Source organism: Dipodomys merriami, unplaced genomic scaffold (assembly GCF_024711535.1).
Source record: "Dipodomys merriami isolate MVZ:Mamm:240054 unplaced genomic scaffold, mDipMer1.0.p SCAF_2, whole genome shotgun sequence".
NCBI classification, from domain to species: Eukaryota; Metazoa; Chordata; class Mammalia; order Rodentia; family Heteromyidae; genus Dipodomys; species Dipodomys merriami.
Genome location: NW_027203381.1, coordinates 101,499,466 through 101,522,248, shown reverse-complemented (window position 1 = coordinate 101,522,248; position 22,783 = coordinate 101,499,466). Strand labels below are relative to the sequence as shown.

At 38.2% G+C, this 22,783-nt stretch overlaps 1 protein-coding gene across 13 annotated transcripts in view; it reads left to right on the top strand.

Annotated features, from left to right (window-relative positions):
* Robo2 (roundabout guidance receptor 2) overlaps window positions 1–22,783 on the top strand; it is a 1,450,478-nt gene that overhangs the window by 915,542 nt on the left and 512,153 nt on the right. For 2 of the 13 annotated variants that reach the window (XM_070030465.1, XM_070030470.1), the window contains exon 1: window positions 14,809–15,591. The exons of the other annotated variants lie outside the window; for them this stretch is intronic. In XM_070030465.1, the coding sequence (XP_069886566.1) occupies window positions 15,534–15,591 (58 nt within the window). In that variant the 5' untranslated portion in view covers window positions 14,809–15,533. Of the gene's footprint in view, window positions 1–14,808; window positions 15,592–22,783 lie in introns of those variants that run through there. 13 annotated transcript variants of the gene reach the window in all.

Here is a 22,783-nt window from a genome sequence, read left to right as displayed (position 1 = left end):
AGTTCACTCTAAAGTAGGTAGCCTAAACCTCAACTCAAAGTTATTTCTTTTGATTTTTGTTGAGATATTTAAGGTCACCCATTGTCGATTTGCATTCCACTCTGTTACTATTTTGGACTTGTCTTTACTATACTAATGACTACTTAAACCTGCCATAGGCTCATGGCACCTTCTTCAAACTGCTTTCTTTAAATATATTTTGTAAAAGCCTCTATTACTATGTTGAACCTTGAAAACAAAATGTAACGGTTTCCTGAGAGATATCGGTAATTAAATTTGTGAGAACTTAAACTCAAATAAATATATATTACTAAGAAGAAAAGCCACATGGTGTCCTGTAGTGCCTTGAAATTTTAGTTAACATGATAAGTAACAAAAGTTTCTAAAAGAATAGACAAATTACTCTGAACTGAACACAAAGGGAGGTGACATATGGTTAGACAAAAGATTCACCATTACTTGAATTTCTTTTGAAATGCAAACAACCTTAAGGAATCTTTACAACTCTCTTAGGAAAAGTCTCCTGGGTGGTATTGAGAGGACTCAGAATGGACTCTGAAGTGATAATGGGAAGTCTTACAGTGTTGCCATTTGGGGATTTACACATAAAAATCCCTGGAGCAATTATTGAGGTTGTCCATATAAATCTATGAATCATTTCTCGAGAGGCATTTTCCTTACCGCTGCTTTTAGCTCTTCCAAATAAAATTCTTCCTTCTTTCTTTCTCCTTTCTTCCCTCCCTCCCTCTTTCTTCCTTCTTTTCCTTCCTTCCTTCCTTCATTCTTATTTCCATTCTTCCTTGCTCCCTCCCTTCCTCACAGCCTTCCTTTTCCCCTTCATTTTTTCTTATTTCTTTGTCTTCCTCAGCTCTGTCTCTTTCTATCTAATGCCAGCTCATTGTACATTATACCTACGCATGTACCCTTCCAACCAACTACATCTCTGGACCTACAGTTTTGAATCCTTAAGAAGTACCTGATAATCAAAAGTCTCACTATTACAAACAGGGAGAAACAATTCTGCCATGAGCAGCTCAATATTTCAATTGATAGATGTGTGTGTGTGTGTGTGTGTGTATGTGCGCGTGTGCATGTGTGTGTGCATGTACTAAGGCCTGAATTCAGGGCCTGAGTGTTGTCCCTGAATTTTTGTTTTCTCAAGGCTAGCACTCTACCACAGCTAGACTTTTTTTTCTTCTTCTTCTTAATTGGAGATAAGAGTTTAAGTCCCAGGACTGGCTTCAAAGTTTGATTCTCAGATCTCAGAATTCTAAGTAGCTAAGATTACAGATAGAAGCTATCATTGTCCATTCATGGATAGATTATAAAAACTGCCTTCACTATGATCACCAACCCCTTCAAATCAATAGTCAAAATGAAATGTTCATGATAAAAAAAGAACTATTCAGACTTCAGAAAAGAATGCATGCCCCTATGCTTGATAACATAAATCTCTGTAGTTCCTTTTAATCTTGTGCAGTTTTAATCATGTATGTATATTAACTCCCTATAGACCAGGGATAAACTTTGATCTTTATGATACAACGATCTGTATCATTATGAGCTGAGTTACATCATGGATGCTAGTAAGTTCTTTATTCGGAAAAAAATGTATTTATATACTAAAGCAGACACATTATTCCTGACAAGTATAACTGACTAGCTTCCAGTAATATTCACAGGTTAAAAAAATTAAAAAGCTGATGTTATTAAAGCAAATGTGGTTTGGGGGGAGGGGTTATTGTATTTATCACTAGAACAGTAGGTATACTGCTACTTACCACACATTTCAGAAAAAATTTTACCTTTAGTGAAAAATCATGTAGTCAACATCAAGTCTAATTTAAAAGTATTTCTAGAGACAGGCAAAATACAATTCTATTCCCCAAGTGGAGCACTATTACTTCAAGGAAAATTAATATAGGTCTGACAAACAGTAAAGTACTTAATCCATTATATATCTTTTCTGATGACAATAGTGATGTCAGTGTCATATTACTAAAAGACATCTGAAGAATCATCTGAAAGCTCAGTGCAGTTCGGTCTCTTCCCAAACCTTCACAAGGATGATTTTCATGGAGCTGGCTTGGTAGATTTGAGCAAAGAAGCTGTTCTTTGTATTGCTGAACTACTGCTTCCAAAAGGACACAGACACTTTATCAGTTCAAACAATCCAAAGAGTGTATATAGCATGAAAACTCAACTGGACCATGAAAATAAACACAAGTTCTAAGTAGTTTGTAAGGAAATCTAAGTGTCTTTTATTTTTATTTTTTTCTATTTTTTTAAGCTACTTTGATACTAAAAGATAAGAATTGTTTGCCAGAGACTCTTTGGCACAATTATGTCAGTATGGTCCTTTACTGAACCACAGCAGTAATAAAAAGTCCTCTCAGCATGGAGAGCTTGCTTAAGGACCATAGAGGGTCAGATTGAAAACTCCTTGCAAGGGTAGGAGTCAAGAACTACTCTCGGGCCCACTTAGCATATTAAAATAAGTGGTTTGGGGGAGGGGGAAGGGATCTCAGCTAAGTGTGCTCCAAGCCTGTGGTGTAAACTAAGGAGAACACATTGCTTTGTATCTTACAAAAGTGAAGTGAATAGCAAGAAATCAGGGAAAGTATTTCCTCAGAGCACCAAAGGAAAATAAGGAAGCCACAGACTATCAAATTACATGACTTCTCTAGCATTTGTTTCAGTGTAAACAAGCTTATTCAGCAGTGCTCTCTCCCACTTCCTGACACTCAGACTTGTTTTTCTTCCCACTTTCATTTTCCTTTATTCTGTTTCATTTCCTTTCTTCTCCTGGTGACTCATCCTAGCAGCTAAACAAATGAAGCCCCCTAGCTCAAGTGCTCTTCTTAAATCAAAACTGTTCTGCATAGCTTCTCTATGGGAAGAATAACAATTAGCATTCAATTAGTCAACACAGTGGAGGAGAATCCAAATGCAAGGACTCTGCACTCTTCTGCCAAAGGCATTTATAGTCTCAGAGCCAAAATGTTGTCATTCTTGACTGTTCTCCACTATATCTCTGTTCTGTCCTCGAAAACCTTTTCAAAAGCATTTGACATTTGTCTTTTATTTTTCTTCCCAGTTCTATTCATGTAACTTTTTTTTAAAATTTCCTTTCTTCCAGTTTTGACTTCATGTTAGTATGTATGTGGTTGTTTCATTGTAGGGGAACTCATTCCCCAGAAGTAGAGAAGCCACATTGCGAGAGGTCAAATCGGGAGTTTTTATTGGAAAGGCCACTGGTGGACTCTCATCTCAAAGACCTGCAGCCCCTGACATACCTTAATGTTGTTAGAAAACTTAGCCATGAGGGCAGGAGGGGAAAGAAAGAGCGGAAAAATTGAAGTAGCTGTTATGCCCACATCGTGGATCCCCCAAAACCACCAAGGAGCCGATTCGGGTGCAAGCACATGAGAGTCATTTATTGCAAGCTGGAGCCTGGACTCACAATCATCACCGACGCAGCGGGTCAGAGTTGAGGGCCCTGACCCTTCAGTTAACAGGGTTTTTAGAGGTTTTTCAGAAGCATCACTTCAGAAGCATCACTTCACAAATCATATCACACCGCAAGAAAGTCAAAAATTAATTCTCAAAACATGATTAGCCGCGGGAACAGACCTGGTAAAAGCGATTGGCTGGCTCATGGGGTTGAAGCTTTCCAAAATGATTGGCTAAAGCAGATGGTCCGAGCCAGAAGGGTTAAGTGGTCTTTAACTGCAGGAACATCTGGAGCTTTAGGTATTTCCTGCTATCTGCTGATTAGCTGAGTTTACTGCAAAGGGGGTTGTTGACACATTTCCTGGAATTTAGTTATAGTGCCTTAACAGGATGGAATCTCAACCTAAAATGGCTATATCTTGTTCAGGCTTCATATAGGGAGGTCCGGTCTGACCGGGGCCATATTAGCCACATGGTGAATGAATGGTAGGGCATGACATCTTGTCTTCATGATAGGGGAAGGTGACCCCCAGCCTCCCAAGTGATGGGCATGCCCAGATCCCTGGAGGCAGGAGAAGGCATTTGGCTGATAGGCTTCTGGACCTGTCAGTCCAGTGCCTGGGATTAGAAATTTCCTGTGGCCCTGCCCCCTCCCCTGACCTTATGTAGACCTGAAAGAGCATAGGCACCTTGACACGTGTCTCAGTGTTCGAATCCTGTGTCTTGTCTCCTGGCTCTTCTCCGGTTACCATTGCATCAGCTCTCCATTGGGACTAAATTGATTAGGTGGTGTTGTTTTTGTTCTTTCTTTCCTCTCTGGCCAGTTTCCTAACTGGGTAATAACGACTCTGAGACTTGATCTTTCAAAATGTGACTTCTCTGAATTCTCAACTTACAACAAAATATCAACAAATTAGATCAGTTCCATTGGAGAGCCCCAGTGGAGAGAAGTGGTATGCCATGGTGTGAAGAGGAGAGTCAGGAGAGAAGAGGGCCTGAATAGGACCAGGGCCTAAATAGAGCCAGGGTCAAGGGACAGGGTCACAGGACACTCATGAGTTCAAAGCACAGGACTGACAGGTCCGGGAATCTATCATCCAAGTCCCTGCCCCTCCCTCTACGAATTCAGGCATGCCTATTACCTGAGAATGGAATTTTCCCGCCTCTACCATAAGACAAGAAGATGCCAGTTAAACCCAATCCTTATCATCCACCACATGGCCAAGATGGTGCTGGTTAGATCCAGTATCCTTATTTCAGTTTCATATGTGCAGTGATTTGTTCCTTTAGAAAAATCTTCTACTATGTGCTTCCTGGAGCTTAATCATAAGAAAAACGATGACCTTTTTCTTTTTTCCCCATACCACTTACACTGGTATTTTAACACAGCACCTGGCACCTGGCACTGCACACAGTAAAACTATTCAGCATTTCTATTTATAAATTTGTTCCAAAATGTTGATGTGAATTTCAAGCAGGTTACTAAGAATAAATCCAGCTTGTTATATATTTTATTTGTTATTATAGATGTTACTGTATACAAAAAGCAATGCACTTATAAGATTATGTCCCTTCAACTTGGTTTAAGATACTCAGCATCTTTAATCTTTATTTGTGTGTGGGTTATATATATGTGGGGGGGGGGGTATTTACGCCTACTTTAGATTGTAGATTGTGGTTTTTATCAGGCCTAATGTACACATGAGAAAGTTGCCAAGCTAGCATAAATTGGGCAATTTAAGGAGCTTCTAAAACTGATGAGTACCTTCTTTCTTTCTTTCTACCTTCTGTGCCTTCCACCCTTCCTTTCCTTCTACTCCTCCTCTTCCTCTTCCTCCTCTTTTTCCTACTCATACTTTCTTTTCCTTTCCTCTTCTCTTCTTTTCTCCTTTTCATTGAATAGAGAATAAAACTAATTCTCTATTTTAAAACAAAGAAGCTTTAATTTAAAAAAAATAGTATGTCTTCTTTTCTGAAACTACAGTAAATAAATCAAGAGAGCAAACAACGTCTATTTACTGCCATCGGCTGTTGTTGAAATCTACTTCACTGCATTTTACAAGAAGTGTTCAGTAAAAAACAGCAATAAAAATAGGTCTAAATATTTTTCTTTCACATTTCTACAGAGATTACTTGGTATTTTTATTATACTTCAATTTTATGATTATTCCAAAATTTTGACTAATCAGAGACCTACAATTAGTTCGTTAATTTTACAATACTACACATGTGTATAAATATACAAAATTAAAGTCAAAATCAGAATCCACATGCAATTGAAGTAACCATTATCAGAATATAACATGAATTACTGAAATCATATTAGTTAAATTAAGACAAATTTTGAAGACCAGTTAATAAATAAGGTATCTATTATTTCATTAGTTGGTTACTTAGGTTATTTTGTCTTCTTTTCCTTAGTTGTATAACACAAAATTAAAGTTGTTGATCATTAAGATACCATTTTGTTCTGAAATTCTGAAGCAGACTTTTAATGGAAATATTACACCTAGTTTTTCTTTCATTAAGTTATCTTTGTATTCAGATACACATTTTCTACTTGTATGCATATAATGATAATTTTATTTAAATTGATCTAAATGATTATAACTATTACCTAAATGTTCTTCTTATTTATCATATATCTTTCAACTTAGTTTTTATTCAGTAAAAATTATATTTAGTGTCAGGTACAGGTGGCTCATCACTGTGGTTCTAGCTACTCAGGAGGCTGAAATCTGGGGCTTATGGTTCATAGCCATCCTGGACAGGAATATCTATGAGACTCTTCCAATTAACCACCAACAAGTCCAAAATGTACCTGTGGTTCAAGAGGTAGAGAACTAGTCTTGAGCAAAACATGTTCAGGAAAAATGCCCAAGAGTGGTACACAAAAGAACAATTGTATTTCTACTTTGGATTTGTCAAAATACCTAATGGTTGTGTTGATTCTCTCAGACTGTCAGAACAAATTACCATATATTTTGTGGCTTTAAACAGATATATTTTTCAGGGTTCCTGGGACTAAAATGTGCAAAATCAAGGTGTTTGCTGGACCATGCTCACCTTGAAGTCTGTAGAAGACAATTCTTTCTTTGCTCTCACAACAACTAGTAATCCTAGTATTTTCTTAGATTGTAGCATACAACCATCTTCTATTATCATCTTTGCCTGTCTTCTCTTCATGGTTTCTATTTCTCTATTTCCAGATATCCATCTTCTCATAAGGACAGTCATCAATGAATTAGGGTCCATTCAAACACTCTATAAACTCAAGAGCAATCTCTAGGTAAAAACAAAACAAAACACAAACACCCTACTTCAAGATAACATTTTCCATTCTGAGGTTTTGGCTGAGCATAAATTTGGAGGATACAAACCAGTAACTCAGTATATAGGATGGTCATTCAGCCTGAAATAACTCATAGTGCTACAACAAATTTATGTAATTCTTTCCAAAAACAAAGAACTGCAGAACTAGATATGTGTGCGAGCAGATAGAGATGGCCACAGATATTTCCAAGGCTGTTACTGTAAAAAAATACAAATAAAAAATCACAACTCATATAAACAACAAGAATATATTTCTCACAGTTCTGTATAATGAAAAGCCTAAGAACAAAATGCTTCATTCAGAGTCTGGTGAGGGCTTGCATTCCAATTTGTACTTAACATTTCTTACTTTTCCTCAATAGGGAAGGGCCTTTCTCTGGAGTTATTTCCCAGCTCAGCAATCCATTCATTATCCCTTTTCTTTGCAGATATACTAGGTAGAAATGCTACCTCAACGTAAGTTTAGGAAAAAGTAAAATGTCCCACATGACCAATGAATGGATTACTTAAGATAACTGTGAAATCTTATCTGGAAATCTTTGAAATATGATAGAAATTTTATCTCTTTTTGATAGTTTTAGCATGATTTCAAATACAGGCTAGAAAACAGACTATCAGAACTTCCTCTATCTCTATCATAGAATGTCTTTTTAATGTGTTTAATGGGGATAGAGATGAAGGAAATACAGATGTCTCACCAGACATCATCTATGATTGAAGCTGTATTTTTAGCAACACCCTGGATTTCTTCCACCGTAGGAAAAAGAAACACACACACACACACACACACACACACACACACACACACACACACACACACACACACACACCAATGTTTTTCATGCATTATAATTTTCTTTGAAACTAATATTTTTCACATCATTGAAGAAAAAGACCACAATGAATAATGAGTAATTTTACAAAATGAAGAGAATGTACAGGATAGAGATTTGTAAAAATTAAAAAAAACATAAACTAAGGTAGATGCTGAATATATGTTCTATTAGATATAGTGTAAATATACATATGTTTTGTATGGCTGCTATATATAGGAAATTAGTCCATGAAAATGGAAAAATTAAGACAAACCAATATAACAGAAATTTGTACATTTTGTGCCCAATCATCAAAAACAACATTGATTTTTTTTCAGTATTAAATATTTGGTACTTTGGCCCTTTTTGTTTATTTAGTATATTATTGAAAAGCTATTTAGAGAAAAAAATCACTTTTTCTATATTCCCTTTTTTTTTTCTTTTTGCTTATGTGGTGCTGGGGAATCGAACCCAGGGCCTCAGGCATGCAAGGCAAGTGCTCTACCACTGAACCACCTTCCCAGCCCTTATATTCCCTTTTTTTTAAAACAAAAGATGAATCAGTAAACACAGCTTAAGAGAAAAAGAAAATTTCTTCTTAAATAGATACATTTTGATATGATATGTCTTATCTGGCATATTGATGCTTCTCTTTAAAGTTGGGTCATGAAGATTTCTTCCATTTATTTTACTTTGTCATTTATGGAAGAACATGAGTGTTTACATGTGTAATAAATAAAAACCAAGATGGTACCGTTGAGATCCCTGGTTCGTTTGTAACAATTAGAATCCCAGTTTTCTTCATCAAAAGGACCCTAGGAATTCTAGTCAGAAGGCAAAAGAAGATACTTTGTGTCTTTTCTGGAAGAAAATCAAATGTATTTCCAAACAGATTTGTTCTTATATGCTAGGACCATAGACAGTTCAATTGGATTACATGCGACCTTTAATTAATTCCATAGTATTATTATAAGGGAGAATTACAAACGTTTTTCCAACTTAAAGCATCCTTTATGAAATATGTCTAAATGACAATTTAGTAAGAAAACACCTGCCAAAATGTGATTCAAGACAAATGATGATTCTTTTTCCAAGTCTTTAACAATATTTCCTTTTTTAGGTGCAAAAATTTTAAAAAAATCTGCTTGAGGTATAAACATATTTTCCTATTAGGATTATACTTATGTGTTGCTAAAATTCAATTATGCAAAGTCCAGATTGGAGCAGATGGACTTTGAATAGTTTGGCAAAGATTCAAAGGGATTTTCTTGGTTTTATGATACTGTGTTATAAAAAAATAACAAAAAAATTGTACCATTTTACATCATGTAAATTAGTTATATGCTAAAAAAAACACCCAGCTCTCACTAAACATCATCTATGATTGAAGTTGTATTTTTAGATAATTTCTAATTTTGCAAGGGTAGGTTTATATAGAGATTTAAAAGCCATTAGACTAACCTAGATGAATATATCATTTTGTGTTGAGACTTTGTAATTTACTAAGTTTGTACTTAGAAGGAATAAAAAAACTTATACTGACATTATAAAGATAAGTAAACTCATAAAAAACTGACAAACTTGTATGTTATCATTTTTTCTAATTTTAATATGTACACACTTAAGCTCTTTTAGTGTTTTATGTATTTTTATTATCTTTAGGTATTTTTTATTTATTTTTTATTGTACAGAGGGGTTACAGTTACATAAGTAAGGTAATAAGTACATTTCTTGTCCAACTTTAGGTAGTTTTACAAAGGAGTTGCTAGTTTGTTTGTTCAAACTATGTTAAGTTTGAAAGTTTCATTGGTCTCTTTGACCAAGACAAAATCATTTTCATCTAACAAAAGAAAAGTATTCTTTCAATAAAGAAGATAGAAAACATTTCATTCTAACATGAAATATTACAATATTTTAGTCAAATAAGATTGCAAATTTCTAAAATGGATTGATGTAATGTCTTCATGCAATGTATGGAGGTAGTAACTCATACATTTTATTTAAATGTGATCTTTTTCTATTTATGGTAAGACAATCATCATACATGAAACTTCCTCCAATTTTGAGAAAAAAGTCGCTCAAATATTTCTTTTTTTTTTTTTTTTTTTTGGTCCGGTTGTGGGGCCTGAACTCTGGGCCTGAGCACTGTCCCTCAGCTCTTCAGCTCAAGGCCAGTGCTCTACCACTTGAGCCACAGCGCCACTTCCGGCTTTTTTCTTTTTGCTTATGTGGTGCTGAGGAATCGAACCCAGGGCCTCAGGCATGCAAGGCAAGCGCTCTACCACTGAGCCAACTTCCCAGCCCTGCTCAAATATTTCTTATGTTTTGCTGCATCAAAGATTTTCTGAAATTTATCAATCCAAGTAATTTCTTAAAGCATTATAGTACTTCTAAGATGTGCAGATATCTTAAATCAATTTCAGGAAGCATAGCCTAAACTAAGCTTATAGATTTTATGGTTACATATGAATTTCAAGGAAGGTTATGTCTTTTTATTAAAAAACAAACATCTGATATTCAATTTGCTCATTGTATAATGAGAATGATAACCATATAATACCTTGATAGGAATATAAAAACTGGATAAAGTTTTAAAAGTTAAAACATTTCTGAAGCATTCTAATGCTTGCCTAATGGTACGAGAGATTACATATATTACTATGGAACAAAACTTACTTTTGTATTTATTTTGCCTTGCAGTGATTAAGGACAGGTTTGGAAGAGCTCAACAAAAGTATTGAGGTCTTCCAATTTATGCCACATCACTGAGAAATCTCATATGAAAAATAAGTATGTATTACTTTAAATCGTATATTATGCAGATTGCCTTCATATGCTTATTTTATATTTTCCAGGAAGGCCAATCACAAAGGAGGTCATTTGATCACCTAACTCAAATTAGAGTAAATTATAGTCTCCCTCACAATTTTCTTTAGATCTATTAAAATATATATTTATCTGGTAGACATATTTTGAGTATATAATGATAGCATTCCAAGTTTTACATGAAAGAAATCTAAATTTCCATGTACAGTTCTCTACTCAGCTGCTTATTTAGAAAAGAAAAAAAATTACAGTTGAAAAGAGATCCTGGACCAATCTCTATTTGATTTTTGGTATCATAAACACTGAATTGGTGATAGCGGCTTCCTTGTTCTAAGCTATTATTTTGGCTTTCTGACTTAATTTAAAAAAAAAAACAAAACTAAACCAGTATTCTTTCTGAGCAAAAGCACTGCTAAGACTAAATTTCTGATTTTTTGTCCAAGTTTCAGGTTCTGAAGCATTCTCTTTAAGTAAAAATAAAAGTAAGTGTGAGTAATCCTTTTCTTACATAGACAGTGCTCACTGAAAGTGTGTTACATATAATTGGAATATGCAGGGTTTTTTGTCGTTAAGATCTAATCAAGTCTCTCAGAAAGTATTATCTGTGTTTCTCTTGGACTCAATATTTTCCATATTGAATTCCTGCCTGAGGACTCTTACTGTTGCTTATTTATATGAGAGTTTTCACCATAATCCTAAACTATGCTTTAATGTGAGGTGTTTTTTTAATTAGGCATATTTCCTGTCAAATGTGGTAGTTTTAAAAATCATTTATGAACTTGTTCTCAAGAAAAGCAGAAAACATAGACTCGAAAATTTCTTGGTTCCAGAAATTATGTTCTAGATGGTTTCTATAAGTTTCTAAAAGTGGGTATCACTCTAAATCTCTGGCTTGTTTTACTTTTACTAGGTTTTTTTTTTTGTTTTTTTTTGTTTTTTTTTTTTTTTCCAGTCTTAGGGCTTGAATTTAGGTCCTGGGCACTGTTCTTGAGCTTCTCTTTGCTCAAAGCAAGTACTCTACCACTTGAGCCACAGTGCCACTTCTGGCTTTTTCTGTTTATGTTCTACTAAGGAATCGAACCCAGTGCTTCATGCGTGCTAGGCAAGCAATCTACCACTAAGCCACATTCCCAGCCCCTTACTAGGTAATTTTTGAATGCAAAATAATGTTTGGTATGGACAGTTTGGTACAGAGATTTCCTTTAATAAAACCCTTATTTCTTTGTACATTCTCTCCCTTAGATGGGTAACTTCCTGTGCCATTTTTTTTTTTTTTTTTTTCTGATTTGGAGCTACACATCGATTGGTGGGTTGGTCTCTTCCGACTTAACCATCCTGCTTCTCCAAGCACTTCTTTCACCTCTCAAGTAGTTTTATAGGTTAAAGAAAAGTATTTACAGCCTGACACGGGCTTCTCATGCCTGTAATCCTTGCTTCTCAGGAAGTTGAAATCTGAGGACTGTTGAAACCAGTCCAAGCAAAAAGGTCTGGTGAGAAGTGAGACTCTTGTATCCAATTGACCACTAAATAAGACTGAAGTGGAGGTGTGGTTCAAGTATTAGAGCACCAGCCTTTAGTGAAAAAGTCAAGTAAAGCATCAATTCCCTGAGCTCAAGCCCAAGTACCAGCACAAAAAGCAAAAAGAAACAAAATTACAATTCAGTTTACAATATACACTTTATTCTTTGCCTGATAAATGAAGAACCAGAAGAAAATTCTTCCAGGTGACTGATTCCCACTTTTTCTTTCTCAAGTCTATCTTAAAATACAAATTCTTACTCAATTTGTGAATTTCACTAGAACCACACTATTTTCAGTATTCTTTTTAATAGCACACATGTGCAATAAATGTCTTTGGTTGTGATGAGGGAAGTAGATTATTTGAATGAGGTAGATATTGTAACCCGTAGGCAATGTTTGTTTAAAAAGGAAAGGATTTTTGTTGTTGAATTGTTTGTTTGCCTGTTTGTTTTTGGGGAGGGGGAAATACCATTTCAGCCACACCTCTAGCCTTCTGGTTTGTTTTTATTTTCTTTCTTTTTGCTCATTATTATTCCTCAATTTTCTGCCCTGGGTGGCTTCGAACTGAGATTTTTCTACTCTCAGACTCCAGATTAGCAAATTATGAGCCACAGACACCCAGCTACACTGACTGCTTTAAAGAATTATGCATTATTTCCCCATATTTCAGAGTGGTAAAAGAAATGTTAATCAAAACATTTTCAGATGATTCAAGACCACAGCATTACCTAATTTAGATAAAGGGTACCATGTGAACTTGTATACTCTTAATGGTTTCTTCTTTTTCCCCCATATGGTGCTAATTCGTCACCATTACTGAGAGAGCTCAAGTAATTTAACTTCACAACAGTAACGGGTTGTTTTGTTTCTTTTTTACCCTTAACAACTAAATACTGTAGTTCAAAAGTGTGCAGAAATTATTCTTAGCCCTTCATGAAAAGAGTGATTTTGTGTTATTCTTTTGCAAGGCTATTTCATTACCATAATCTTTAAGAACCTGGGAATGCTATAGGGTCCCTTCCCTATTGTGTGAATGTTATCGACCATATTTTACAATACACAATTCCATACCCTCAGGAAGAATTAAGTAAAGCTGAAGCACCAAAAAAAAAAAAAAAAAAAAAAAAATGTATCCTCCCAAACAAAAGGCTCTTCCCTCAGAAGACCCCAACAGGAGAGAATCCCTTGGCTAATGTTTTCCAGTAGGGGGAACTAAAGACTCACCATCCAGCCTTTCGCTCTGCTCAGAGACCTGCGTGAGTTCCTGTAAGCCTTCTTTTAATCACCCCACAAGCATCAAACAGCGACCAGGCAGGCCTGTGATCCCGCGTGGGCCCGGACACACCGACCACACTGGGACACCTCTCTCAGTGGCATCCCTTTGATGTAATGTGGCCTTTCCTTACGCATCCCGAGTCCGGAATGCCCTGTGCTCGCTAGCTGTTGCTTTCATTTAGGGCTCACATTCGGCTCTTTTTTTGAGTTTGTGCGAGCTTTGTTGGCTTCCTAGTCTTCCTCGTGGATCTGAACCTTCCACCCCACCCCCCAACCCGTGAACTTTCCTTCCCGAGGTGCTGGCCTCTCAGGGAGGGGGGGGGGCAGGTTAAAATTGAGTGTGTTCCGAGGCCCTCCGAACTCTTTAGTATGGTCTCCCTCGTATTCCCAGACCCCAAACTCCAATCTTGGAGAGGTCACAAGCCGCGGAGTGACTTGGAGGGGAAGGGAGGTGGGAGGGCCGCCTCTTCCCCTTCCTCCCCAAGCCCAGGATTCGGCCGAAGGCGGTAGATCTTGGCTAAAAGGAGATGGTAGAAGTTGAGAGATTTCTGCTGCGACCCTCTCCCCTCCCCGCCCCTTCTCGCCCAGGTCTTAAAAAAAATCTGGTTCCTTTCTTAACCACATAGGAAATAGCCGCACACAACCTTTCCCACTCCGAAAGGTGGTTTTATTTCCATTTCCTTCCCCTTTTCTCCCCCCTGCTCTCGTGTGCGCGTGTGTGTGCGTATGTGTGTGTGATTTTAACGAGTGCAGAGGCTGCGCCCAGGCTCCGGTCCCGGAGGCTGATCTTTTTGCTGCAAGCGCGTGCGGGGCTCCGGCAGACGGAGGGATGAATAATTAGGAAAGGCTTCTGTGAAATCACTCACTGAGAAAATTACCTGCCCATTAACCGGGCCGCGGCGGGGAGCGGGGCGGGGGGGGGTGGGAGGAGCGGGAGCTCACCTTTCTCCTCCCAGGGCGGGAAAGAGTAGGGGGGGGGTGGAGATCGGGGTGGTGGCTGGGAGCAGGGACGGGAGGTGACCGGTAGCCTCCACCCTTCGGAAGCCGGCAGGGCTCCAAAATGTGCTCCTTCCCGCCCCTCTAGGACTCTCCACCCGGCAGGACCCCTCTCCATCCCCCGGCAGGCTAGGCGGGTGGCGGAGAGCTCTGCGCACTCCCACCCCCTGCGGATTCCCTCCTCCTCCTCCTCCTCCAGCTCCCCCCCCCCCTCCTTGGGGCCGACTCCAAGCAGCTCTCATTCCGCCCCTCCTCGCCCGCCTTGCCTTCCCTCCTCTAAGTCCTTCCACCCGCCGCAGCTGCCGGAGGAAGCCGTCGTGCCGCAGCCCAGCCCGGCTGCCCGAGCAGCGGCGGCGGCAGCGGCGGGTCCGCGCGGGCGGCGGGTCTGCGCGCTCGCCGCACGCTGGTTCCCAGGTCCCCCGCGCGCTCGGCCCCCGCAGTCGCCGGCGGCTGGACCGCGGCGGACGCCGCCGCACCCCGGGGCTGGTTGGAGAGCTCAGCCCGGCCCCTCCCTCCCTCCCTCCCCGCAGCCTCCCCTCCTCTGCTCCCTCCCCGCAGCCTCTGCGCGTACGAGTTCCGATTCTCCACCCGGAGTCGTCCTGCTTCCCCTGTTCTCCAGAAAGAGAGAGCGCGAGTGACAGAGAGAGAGAGGGAGAGAGGAAGGTGGGCGGGAGGGCAACGCGGCTGTGAAGGAGAGACGCTTGTTTGCAAAGTGTTGCGTTGACACATCTTTAGGATGGAAGTTAAGTGAAAACCAAACAAAAACAAAACAAAATAGCAACAGCAACAACTCCCAGACGGGTCGGTGCTGCGGAGAGGAGACGCAAGAAGGGACCGACCATAGACAGGCCAAGGGTGTTTGGACGGCGCGCTGACAAGTTGTGGAACACTTTCTAGGAATTAGATCTTTTTCCTCCCCCTTCTTTTCCTTGACTCCTGAAGAAAGAACTTGGCTTTGGATGGCGGTGGAACGTCAGGAGCGAGGGCTGCACACGTGTGAATGATCCGGCCGGCTGGGGTGAATTTGGGAGAGGAATTTAGGAACTACATTAGCTGTTTTTTTTGTATGTGGGTTTTTTTTTGTTTGTTTGTTTTTGAAGTGCCCTCCGTTAATTTGGATGGATCTAAACCTGCCCCCCATTCAAGACCCCTCCACCCGCTCCTTCTGATCCTGCCATTGGCTCCTCTTGACTTTAATTAGTATCTAGGAAAGTCTCAACTTTGGACCTACCTCCTTTTTTGATACTTATTTTTGTACTTTTGCTCTCTGGGATTGGTTTCTTACACAAATTGGATCCTTTTTAATATGTCAAAATGAGTCTGCTGTTTACACAACTACTGCTCTGTGGATTTATCTATGGTCGGGTGGATGGTAAGTTGACAATGCTCTTCTCCTTTCACGCTCCTTGTTCCCCTCCATTTCTTTGGGTCTGAGGTGGATTCTAAATTAAATGGCATTCTGTCTGTTACTCGGGTTTGGGCCTGGCAGGAGCTTTTTAGGGAATACAGTTTTTTGGGTCTTTTGTTTCTAAAGGACTGCAAGTGGGACCTATTGTTATTATTGTTATTGGTGTTATTCTACTTAATTAATTGAGAAGTTGAGAAGTAAATGATGAACATTCAGCTTTGTTGGGGGGGGCAACATGAAAATAAGTCTCTTGAAAGAGCCCAATACTATTGAACCTGCTATCTATGTTGTTTTTATTCCTCTGCCTGAACTTTGGCTTAGAAATTGAAGAATTATAGTGATAGACACTCCAAGGCAGGCCCAGTGGGTTGAGAATTTGAAAGTGGGCATCTAAGAGATTAATGTGTATCACCTACATGTCAGTGAATGCAATTCTAGCAGGAAATGAGAATGAAGAATTTAGATCATGGACTGTCAGAAGTGAGACTGGGCAAAGCTCCAGGAAGAGGATACATGGGCTAAGAGTTGGCTGCAGGTGTGGACACTGAGTTCACTCACCAGTGTCTTCACACAATGGGGACCTGGAACAGGTGCGCTAGGTGTCTCCCTCTAGGTTGAATCAGACTGTCAAACACATAGCCCTCTGCCTGATTCTCCTATCTTTTGTTCCAAGTGCCTTTCCTGGGATATTTGCACAGAAATTAAGTTTCTTGCGAGACCTGTACAAAACCATTCCTATAATTGTTTAGAATGAAAAGTGGGAATAATCATTAAAATGCCCTTTGGGGGGAGGTTTGCCATTCACTGAAAATCAAAAGAACATTTGGTATTAGCCTTCTAGGGACTTTAGTTTTTTTTTTTCTATCAATGAAAAGTATTGGTATAAAGAAGGAAGGAACTAAGCTCATCCCTGCCAGAAATGTGGACTGGAAGGCTGTCAGATCCTCATTCCTGCACTTGCCGAAGAGCTGAGGTATATGAGTCTAAATATTTGAGCTATGCAAACTTTCCTTGAGCATTTCATTGAGGATGAATTCATTATTTGGGACACTGCCTATTTTTGCCCATCTGTGGGAGCTAACTTTGGTCTTGGCAGCTGGTGTTGCACGAAACTAATGTATCAGACTCAAAAAGGAAGGCTTTCTATAAACATGAGGCAATACAGATGAGTTTACCTACTGTCAAGTGGCTGTTTTCAACATGGACTACAGGAGTACTTTTGCCCCTCAGCGATAGGAGGAAAATTGTGTGTGTATGTGTGTGTGTGTGTGTGTGTGTGTGTGTGTGTGTGTGTGTGTGTGTGTATTCACTGCTTGATTCTCCATATGAAGTAGTCAGACTTGACCACTGTGAATTACACTGTGACAATGCATTTTTCTCAAATACATTTACATGTACAGTACATATGCATTACCATAATATAAAGGTTTATAAATTTGTCCCAAATGTGTTTGATTTGGATGATAAGACTTAGAAACAGCTATTTAAACAGTATATCTTCATGAACCATGATTTCATGATATGTATAAACTATATGTTAGGTTATAGAATTGTCCTTTTTTAAAAAAAATCAGTGTGTCTCCAAGAGTAATACAGTTACATTGCTCAGTGCAGTGACAGTGGAAATCAGAAGGGATTGGTATTACAGAATATAATTACCATTCCAGGCGGTTTGGAGTTATATGAAACAAATGCAATTAACCAGCTTGCTAGAATAGTGCTAGCAAGGAAGACACCATTTCTCTCTTTACTCTCACTTCCTCCTTCTTTTCCTCCCTCCCTCCCTCCTTCTTCCTTTTCTTCCTCTCCTTCTTCTCCTTTTTTTCCCTCTGTTTGATTCCTCTCTTCCTTACCTCTCTTCTCCTCATCTAAGGACATATTTTTGTTGTGATTTAGCAATATAAGAGAAGGGGGGGTGTTTGGGCCATAATTGTACAAGACAATGTATAATAATGTCAGGGGGAAAAAATAGATGCCCAGGTTTAGAAGAGAGACTAAGAAAGCAATGTTAAATTGTGCTTATATGAAACTACTTCTATATTTAGCATCTTCTATGTCAAGACTAAAGGAAACCGTGGACACTGAATTTGAATGTTGAGCATACATTTGACATTGGATTGCCTTTGGGTACTTTGAATGCTGACAGCTTCTCCTTGGGGATTGTTGAAAATTTGGGATGTGGACAACACTGCCCTCTAGGCTGTTTCAACACTTGGGACTCGGTGTTCACATGGATAACCAAAGGGTTGCTTCATAGGATCTCCAAGCTTTGTAGTCTTCCAGAATTCCTTGCTCTCTATTTACTTATTATCCTCCTTAGAGGTGTGTGCTTATTCTCCACATGAATTTCAAATTTAGAGAAGCTTGTATCATTTCAAAGATATACTGACTAACCTTGTGCTAGACACAGGAATTAATTTTATTCAGTGACAAATGATACATAGATTTGCATTGATATTTGCTTGGTAGGTTATTTATATGTGCATTTTTATAGTGTATGAAAAACTGTTGGAGTTTTGCCTCCTCATGGAAGATATGCTCTGGTATTATTTATGATTTCTCAGGATCCTGTTCTGGTAACAATCCATAGTGAAGAAAAAATTGAATTAGTTGAGAATTACACACAAACTTTTTTCCTTTACTATATAATGAAGATTTCTCATTTGATAAAACTAATTATAGGAAGATTTTTTGGTCTGTTATTTATTTGATAAAAGAATATGTATTGTCTTTAGTCTTTGTTTCCCGGATTTTCTTTGTTTCTTTCAAATAATACTATATTTACTTAATCATTTACAAGGAAATAGTGTGAACTTTAAGACTTTTAATTCCAACTTTATCCTGTACCTCTATCTGGTAATTTAATAGGACTTAAAAGGTGCTTTTAAAATGAGAAAGATTTCATCATCTCTGCTTCTTAGCTGTTCTTAAGTGAAAATGACACACCTAATGTTCAGGGAGATGAAGATAATGTGTGTGCATAGTGCAGGTGCATAATATCATATAGATTCCTATATATTGCTAAAGTGCTCTTTTCAATAATGGGCTCATTATCATAACCATATGTAGCACATTTTAGAACTTAAATTGCATATAAGTTACCTGAAATCTTTTCTTGCAGCCATTCATTAACAGCACATTTCAGTTGCCTTTGTTTGTATAGTCTTTGGTGGTATACAAATATGAACTAAAAGCCAAATAATTTCTTGGATCACTCAAAATTTCATTCTTTTTACTTTTATTATTTTAATTATCCTTAAATAAATATACAGAGGGATTTTATGTCAACATGCCACTTTTTGAGTACAATGCATCTTGAATAATGTCATTACTTTCGGGAGAGAAAGGAGGAAAGTATGAAATTATTTTAGCTGGTGGCTGGTGGCTCACACCTGTAATCCTAGCTATTCCGGAGGATGATACCTGAGGATCACACTTTAAAGACAATCCAGGCAGGAAAGTCTGTGAGACTCTCATCTCAAATTAACCACCAGAAACCCAGAAGTGGTGCTGTGGCTCAGTAGTAGAGCACTAGCCTTGAGTAAAAGAGTTCAAGGACAGTACCCAGCCAAACTATATATATATATATATATATATATATATATATATATATATATATATATATATATATATACACACACACACACACATACACACATACACACACACACACACATATCACATATTATACAAAAAGAATCATCTTGTCCCTTTGCCCCCAGTATAATGTGGCATATTTCAGAATTGAAATATGGGTGGGTAGATAAGCACATTGAATAAATGTGGAAACATAAGTAGTGGTGAGGGGCACTTTTGTGTATGAGGAGTGGTGTGTGTGTGTGGGGGGGGGGAAATATGTGCTTTAGAAGCTCCTAAGTCTGTACAAGATAAATTTCCATGTGCAATTTGGTTCCCTCAAACAATTAAAAAATAGGACTCTCATATTATTTTTACATTTTCTTCTTTCTTGTTTTCTATCTTTCCCACATCCCAAGTTCTTTCTACTTTAGTTTGTTTTCTGCTTTTGTTCAGGCTAGCTTTGGACTGTAATTCTCCTATCTCTGCCTCCACTTCTATATAGATGAGATTATAGGTGATGACACTTGGTTTTAAGATTATAAGCAGGCACCATTACACTTGGTCCTAGAATAGTTTTAAAGAAAATAATGGGTAGGTTTCTTACAGTGTGTACAGGTAAAGACCAGCCAAATAATACACTGACTATAATATGTATCTTCTTATTTTTTCAAAATACTCATTAAATAATAATTGAATAATTATAGTAGTCAAATGAGAAATTTCTAAAACCCTTTCAAGATTTTAGGAGGGGGTTGTACCATAATGGATTATGGTACAATATAGCATGTAAAGAGTGGCATACTCACTCAAAGTATTTCCTTCTTACTAAAAACCTTTGTGATTCTCCCCTGTTTGTAGGAAGTCCTGAGGATCATTCATTTGTCTAGTCCTCTGGATTTTAAATACATTTTACTGTGTTAGCATGATAGAGTATGTCTGTAACCCCAGCTACACAGCAGGCATTAGAAAGACTGCAGTCTGAAGCTGCCCCTAGTTAAAAATGGAAGACCCATAGAAGAATTTTGCCTTGTGATTAGACTCATACCTACTCAGGAAGCTGAGATCATAGGATCCAGGATAGAAGCCAGCCTGGGCATACAAATTCAAGATCTCTTCAATAAATTAGAAAAAAATAAAGCCAGAAGTGGAGATATGTTTAAAGTGTTAAAGTGCCAGCCTCAAGAGAAAAAGTCAAGTCCTTAAGTTTAGATCTTTGAGTTCAGGCTCCATGATCACTGAGCCTACATGTACACATGAAAGACCTATCTGAAAAAAATAAAGAATAAATGGATGGGGTTGTGGTACAAATGACAAAGATCCTATCTAGCAAATGTGAGGCTTTGAGTTTAAACCACGTTTCTACCCAGAAAGAAAGAAACAGCAACAAAGAAATGTATTATTAATGTTGACACTTCTTACAATGCTCTTATCTTTGCTTGATGCCTTATGCAAATATATCAAACTAAAGCCTTGTTCATTTTTTTTCTGGTTTCTATCATAGGAAAAATGTTTCATTATTCACAAATTATTTTCCTGACCCCAAACAATGAATCCTTCTTAACTGTTCTCATGGTCTATATTTAGCTTGCTCTCAAATCCTTTGAAATTTATCCTGATACCAGCCTCTGTGTTTATGAAGTTTTCCCTGTAACATTAGAAACACTTTTAAGCATGTGTGAAGCTGGAAGAATTATAAAACAAACATCATAATATTCTCACCCAGAACCTTCCATTATTTTCCTGCATATATTTTGACTACATATCTACCAATTTATCCATTTTATTAGGTTCCCATTAGTCTTGTTTCCCTATTATAGTTCTCTACACAGTGCCTAGAGGAATCTTTATGTACATAAGGTACATGCTTTCCTTCAGCACCTATCATAAAAGTTTGTGAGACTCTACAAGCTCAAACCCTTCTCTATCTTTGGCATTCTTTTGGCATTCTCTAGCTAGAAGATAGATTGGAATCTTTCTTTTTGTTCTTTTCCTATGCATCTGTTCTTTCCTCTACATGGAAATGACCTCATTTAGAACTTTGTGTTGGTAAATCTTTCAGTTGATTTAATCAAATTCCAAATCTAACATCATCTCCTCAGAAATGGGGATGCACTCCTTGGCTTTCCATCATTAGACCAAATGGCTGATGCCACCAACTTATAAAGAAAAAAGGGTATTGAGGTTCACAGATTTGGGAGTTTCAGGCTGTGATTCATTGACTTCATAGCTTTTGTGAGGCAGGACAACATGACAGAACAAAAGAGACAAAGTGGACGAGGCACATCCCCAATCATCTAAGACCCTTCCTTTGGGACATACTTCCTCAGTTTCACTGCTTCCCAATGTCCTTTTGAAGGACATTATGAATCCAAGTTATAACAATAAAATTTCAGATCTAAAGCATCACTGGGCTTTGAAACATTGTTGAGCTTTCCCCTTTACTTGACTTAAAGTATTTTCATTAGTACTCGTTATATGGCAGCTTGTGTGTATATATGTGGTTGTGTGTGTGCATGTGTGCATCAAGAACTTTCAAAGGACTGACTCTTTAGCCTAGTTACAAGCTGTGAAGATAGAGCATCACAGCTATCTGAATGTTCGTGGAAGACGTGAAATTCCTAGGTCAGCCATGTCTGACTTTCTTAGTGATGTCATATTAATCAGCATGACTGCATGTTTGTGTTGATTTGCTCCTGAATCCCCTAGAGGCAGGTTGGGGGTGCACACATTGTGGGTTTAGCTTCAGGTGGAAAATTCTGAGCTTGAGACCTGAATATTTTGTAATAGGTGATTGGGTAACTTGTCTAGCCCTTATTGTAGATAAACCAAACCAAAACAAACATTAAATCCATTCCATTGGACCCTAATACAATCCACCTTCTGCACTTGTAGTTGACCATTTACATTGAAAGTACATGAACTACATCTCAATAAATATCCCTGAGAACATACTTTCAAAGAAAGCAGTAGTTAGTACATCTGGTAGGAAGATGAGCAGAAACAGAACAGGAGAGACCAACCTGTTCTGCCAACATTCAATAAGACATTGGTTTGTTTATCATCTGACTCCTTCACACAGATCCTAGGGCAGGGAGTTGGCCGTGACTGTCATGTTTACCAATGTACCTCCAGATCACTGAATGAAAACATAGTAGTCAAATATTTTTTAAATAAATGAAAATGTGCTTATAGAATGTTTACGTGATGTTTTCACAGCTATCCCAACAGATGACTCTTTAGTTGTAGTTGCATTATGTATGTGCGTGCATGCGTGCGTGCGTGTGTGTGTGTGTGTGTGTGCGCGCGCGCAAATGTCTGTTTATGTGTGTTGGGTGATGGGTAAGATCAAATATACATGTCAACTCAAATGACATCATAATTTCTCATAATGTAATATTCTGTCCTATACCTGGCAGAAGATAAAGAATGGAACACTTGCTCCAATAGGCTACTTTTCTATCAAAAGATATTTTCTATCATGCTGATTTTTCAGGACCTTTCCTGATTCTTACCCAAACACTGCTGTGTTTTTAGCCCACTCTTGAGTGCTATGCACTTTTGACAAGGCACTCCTTCA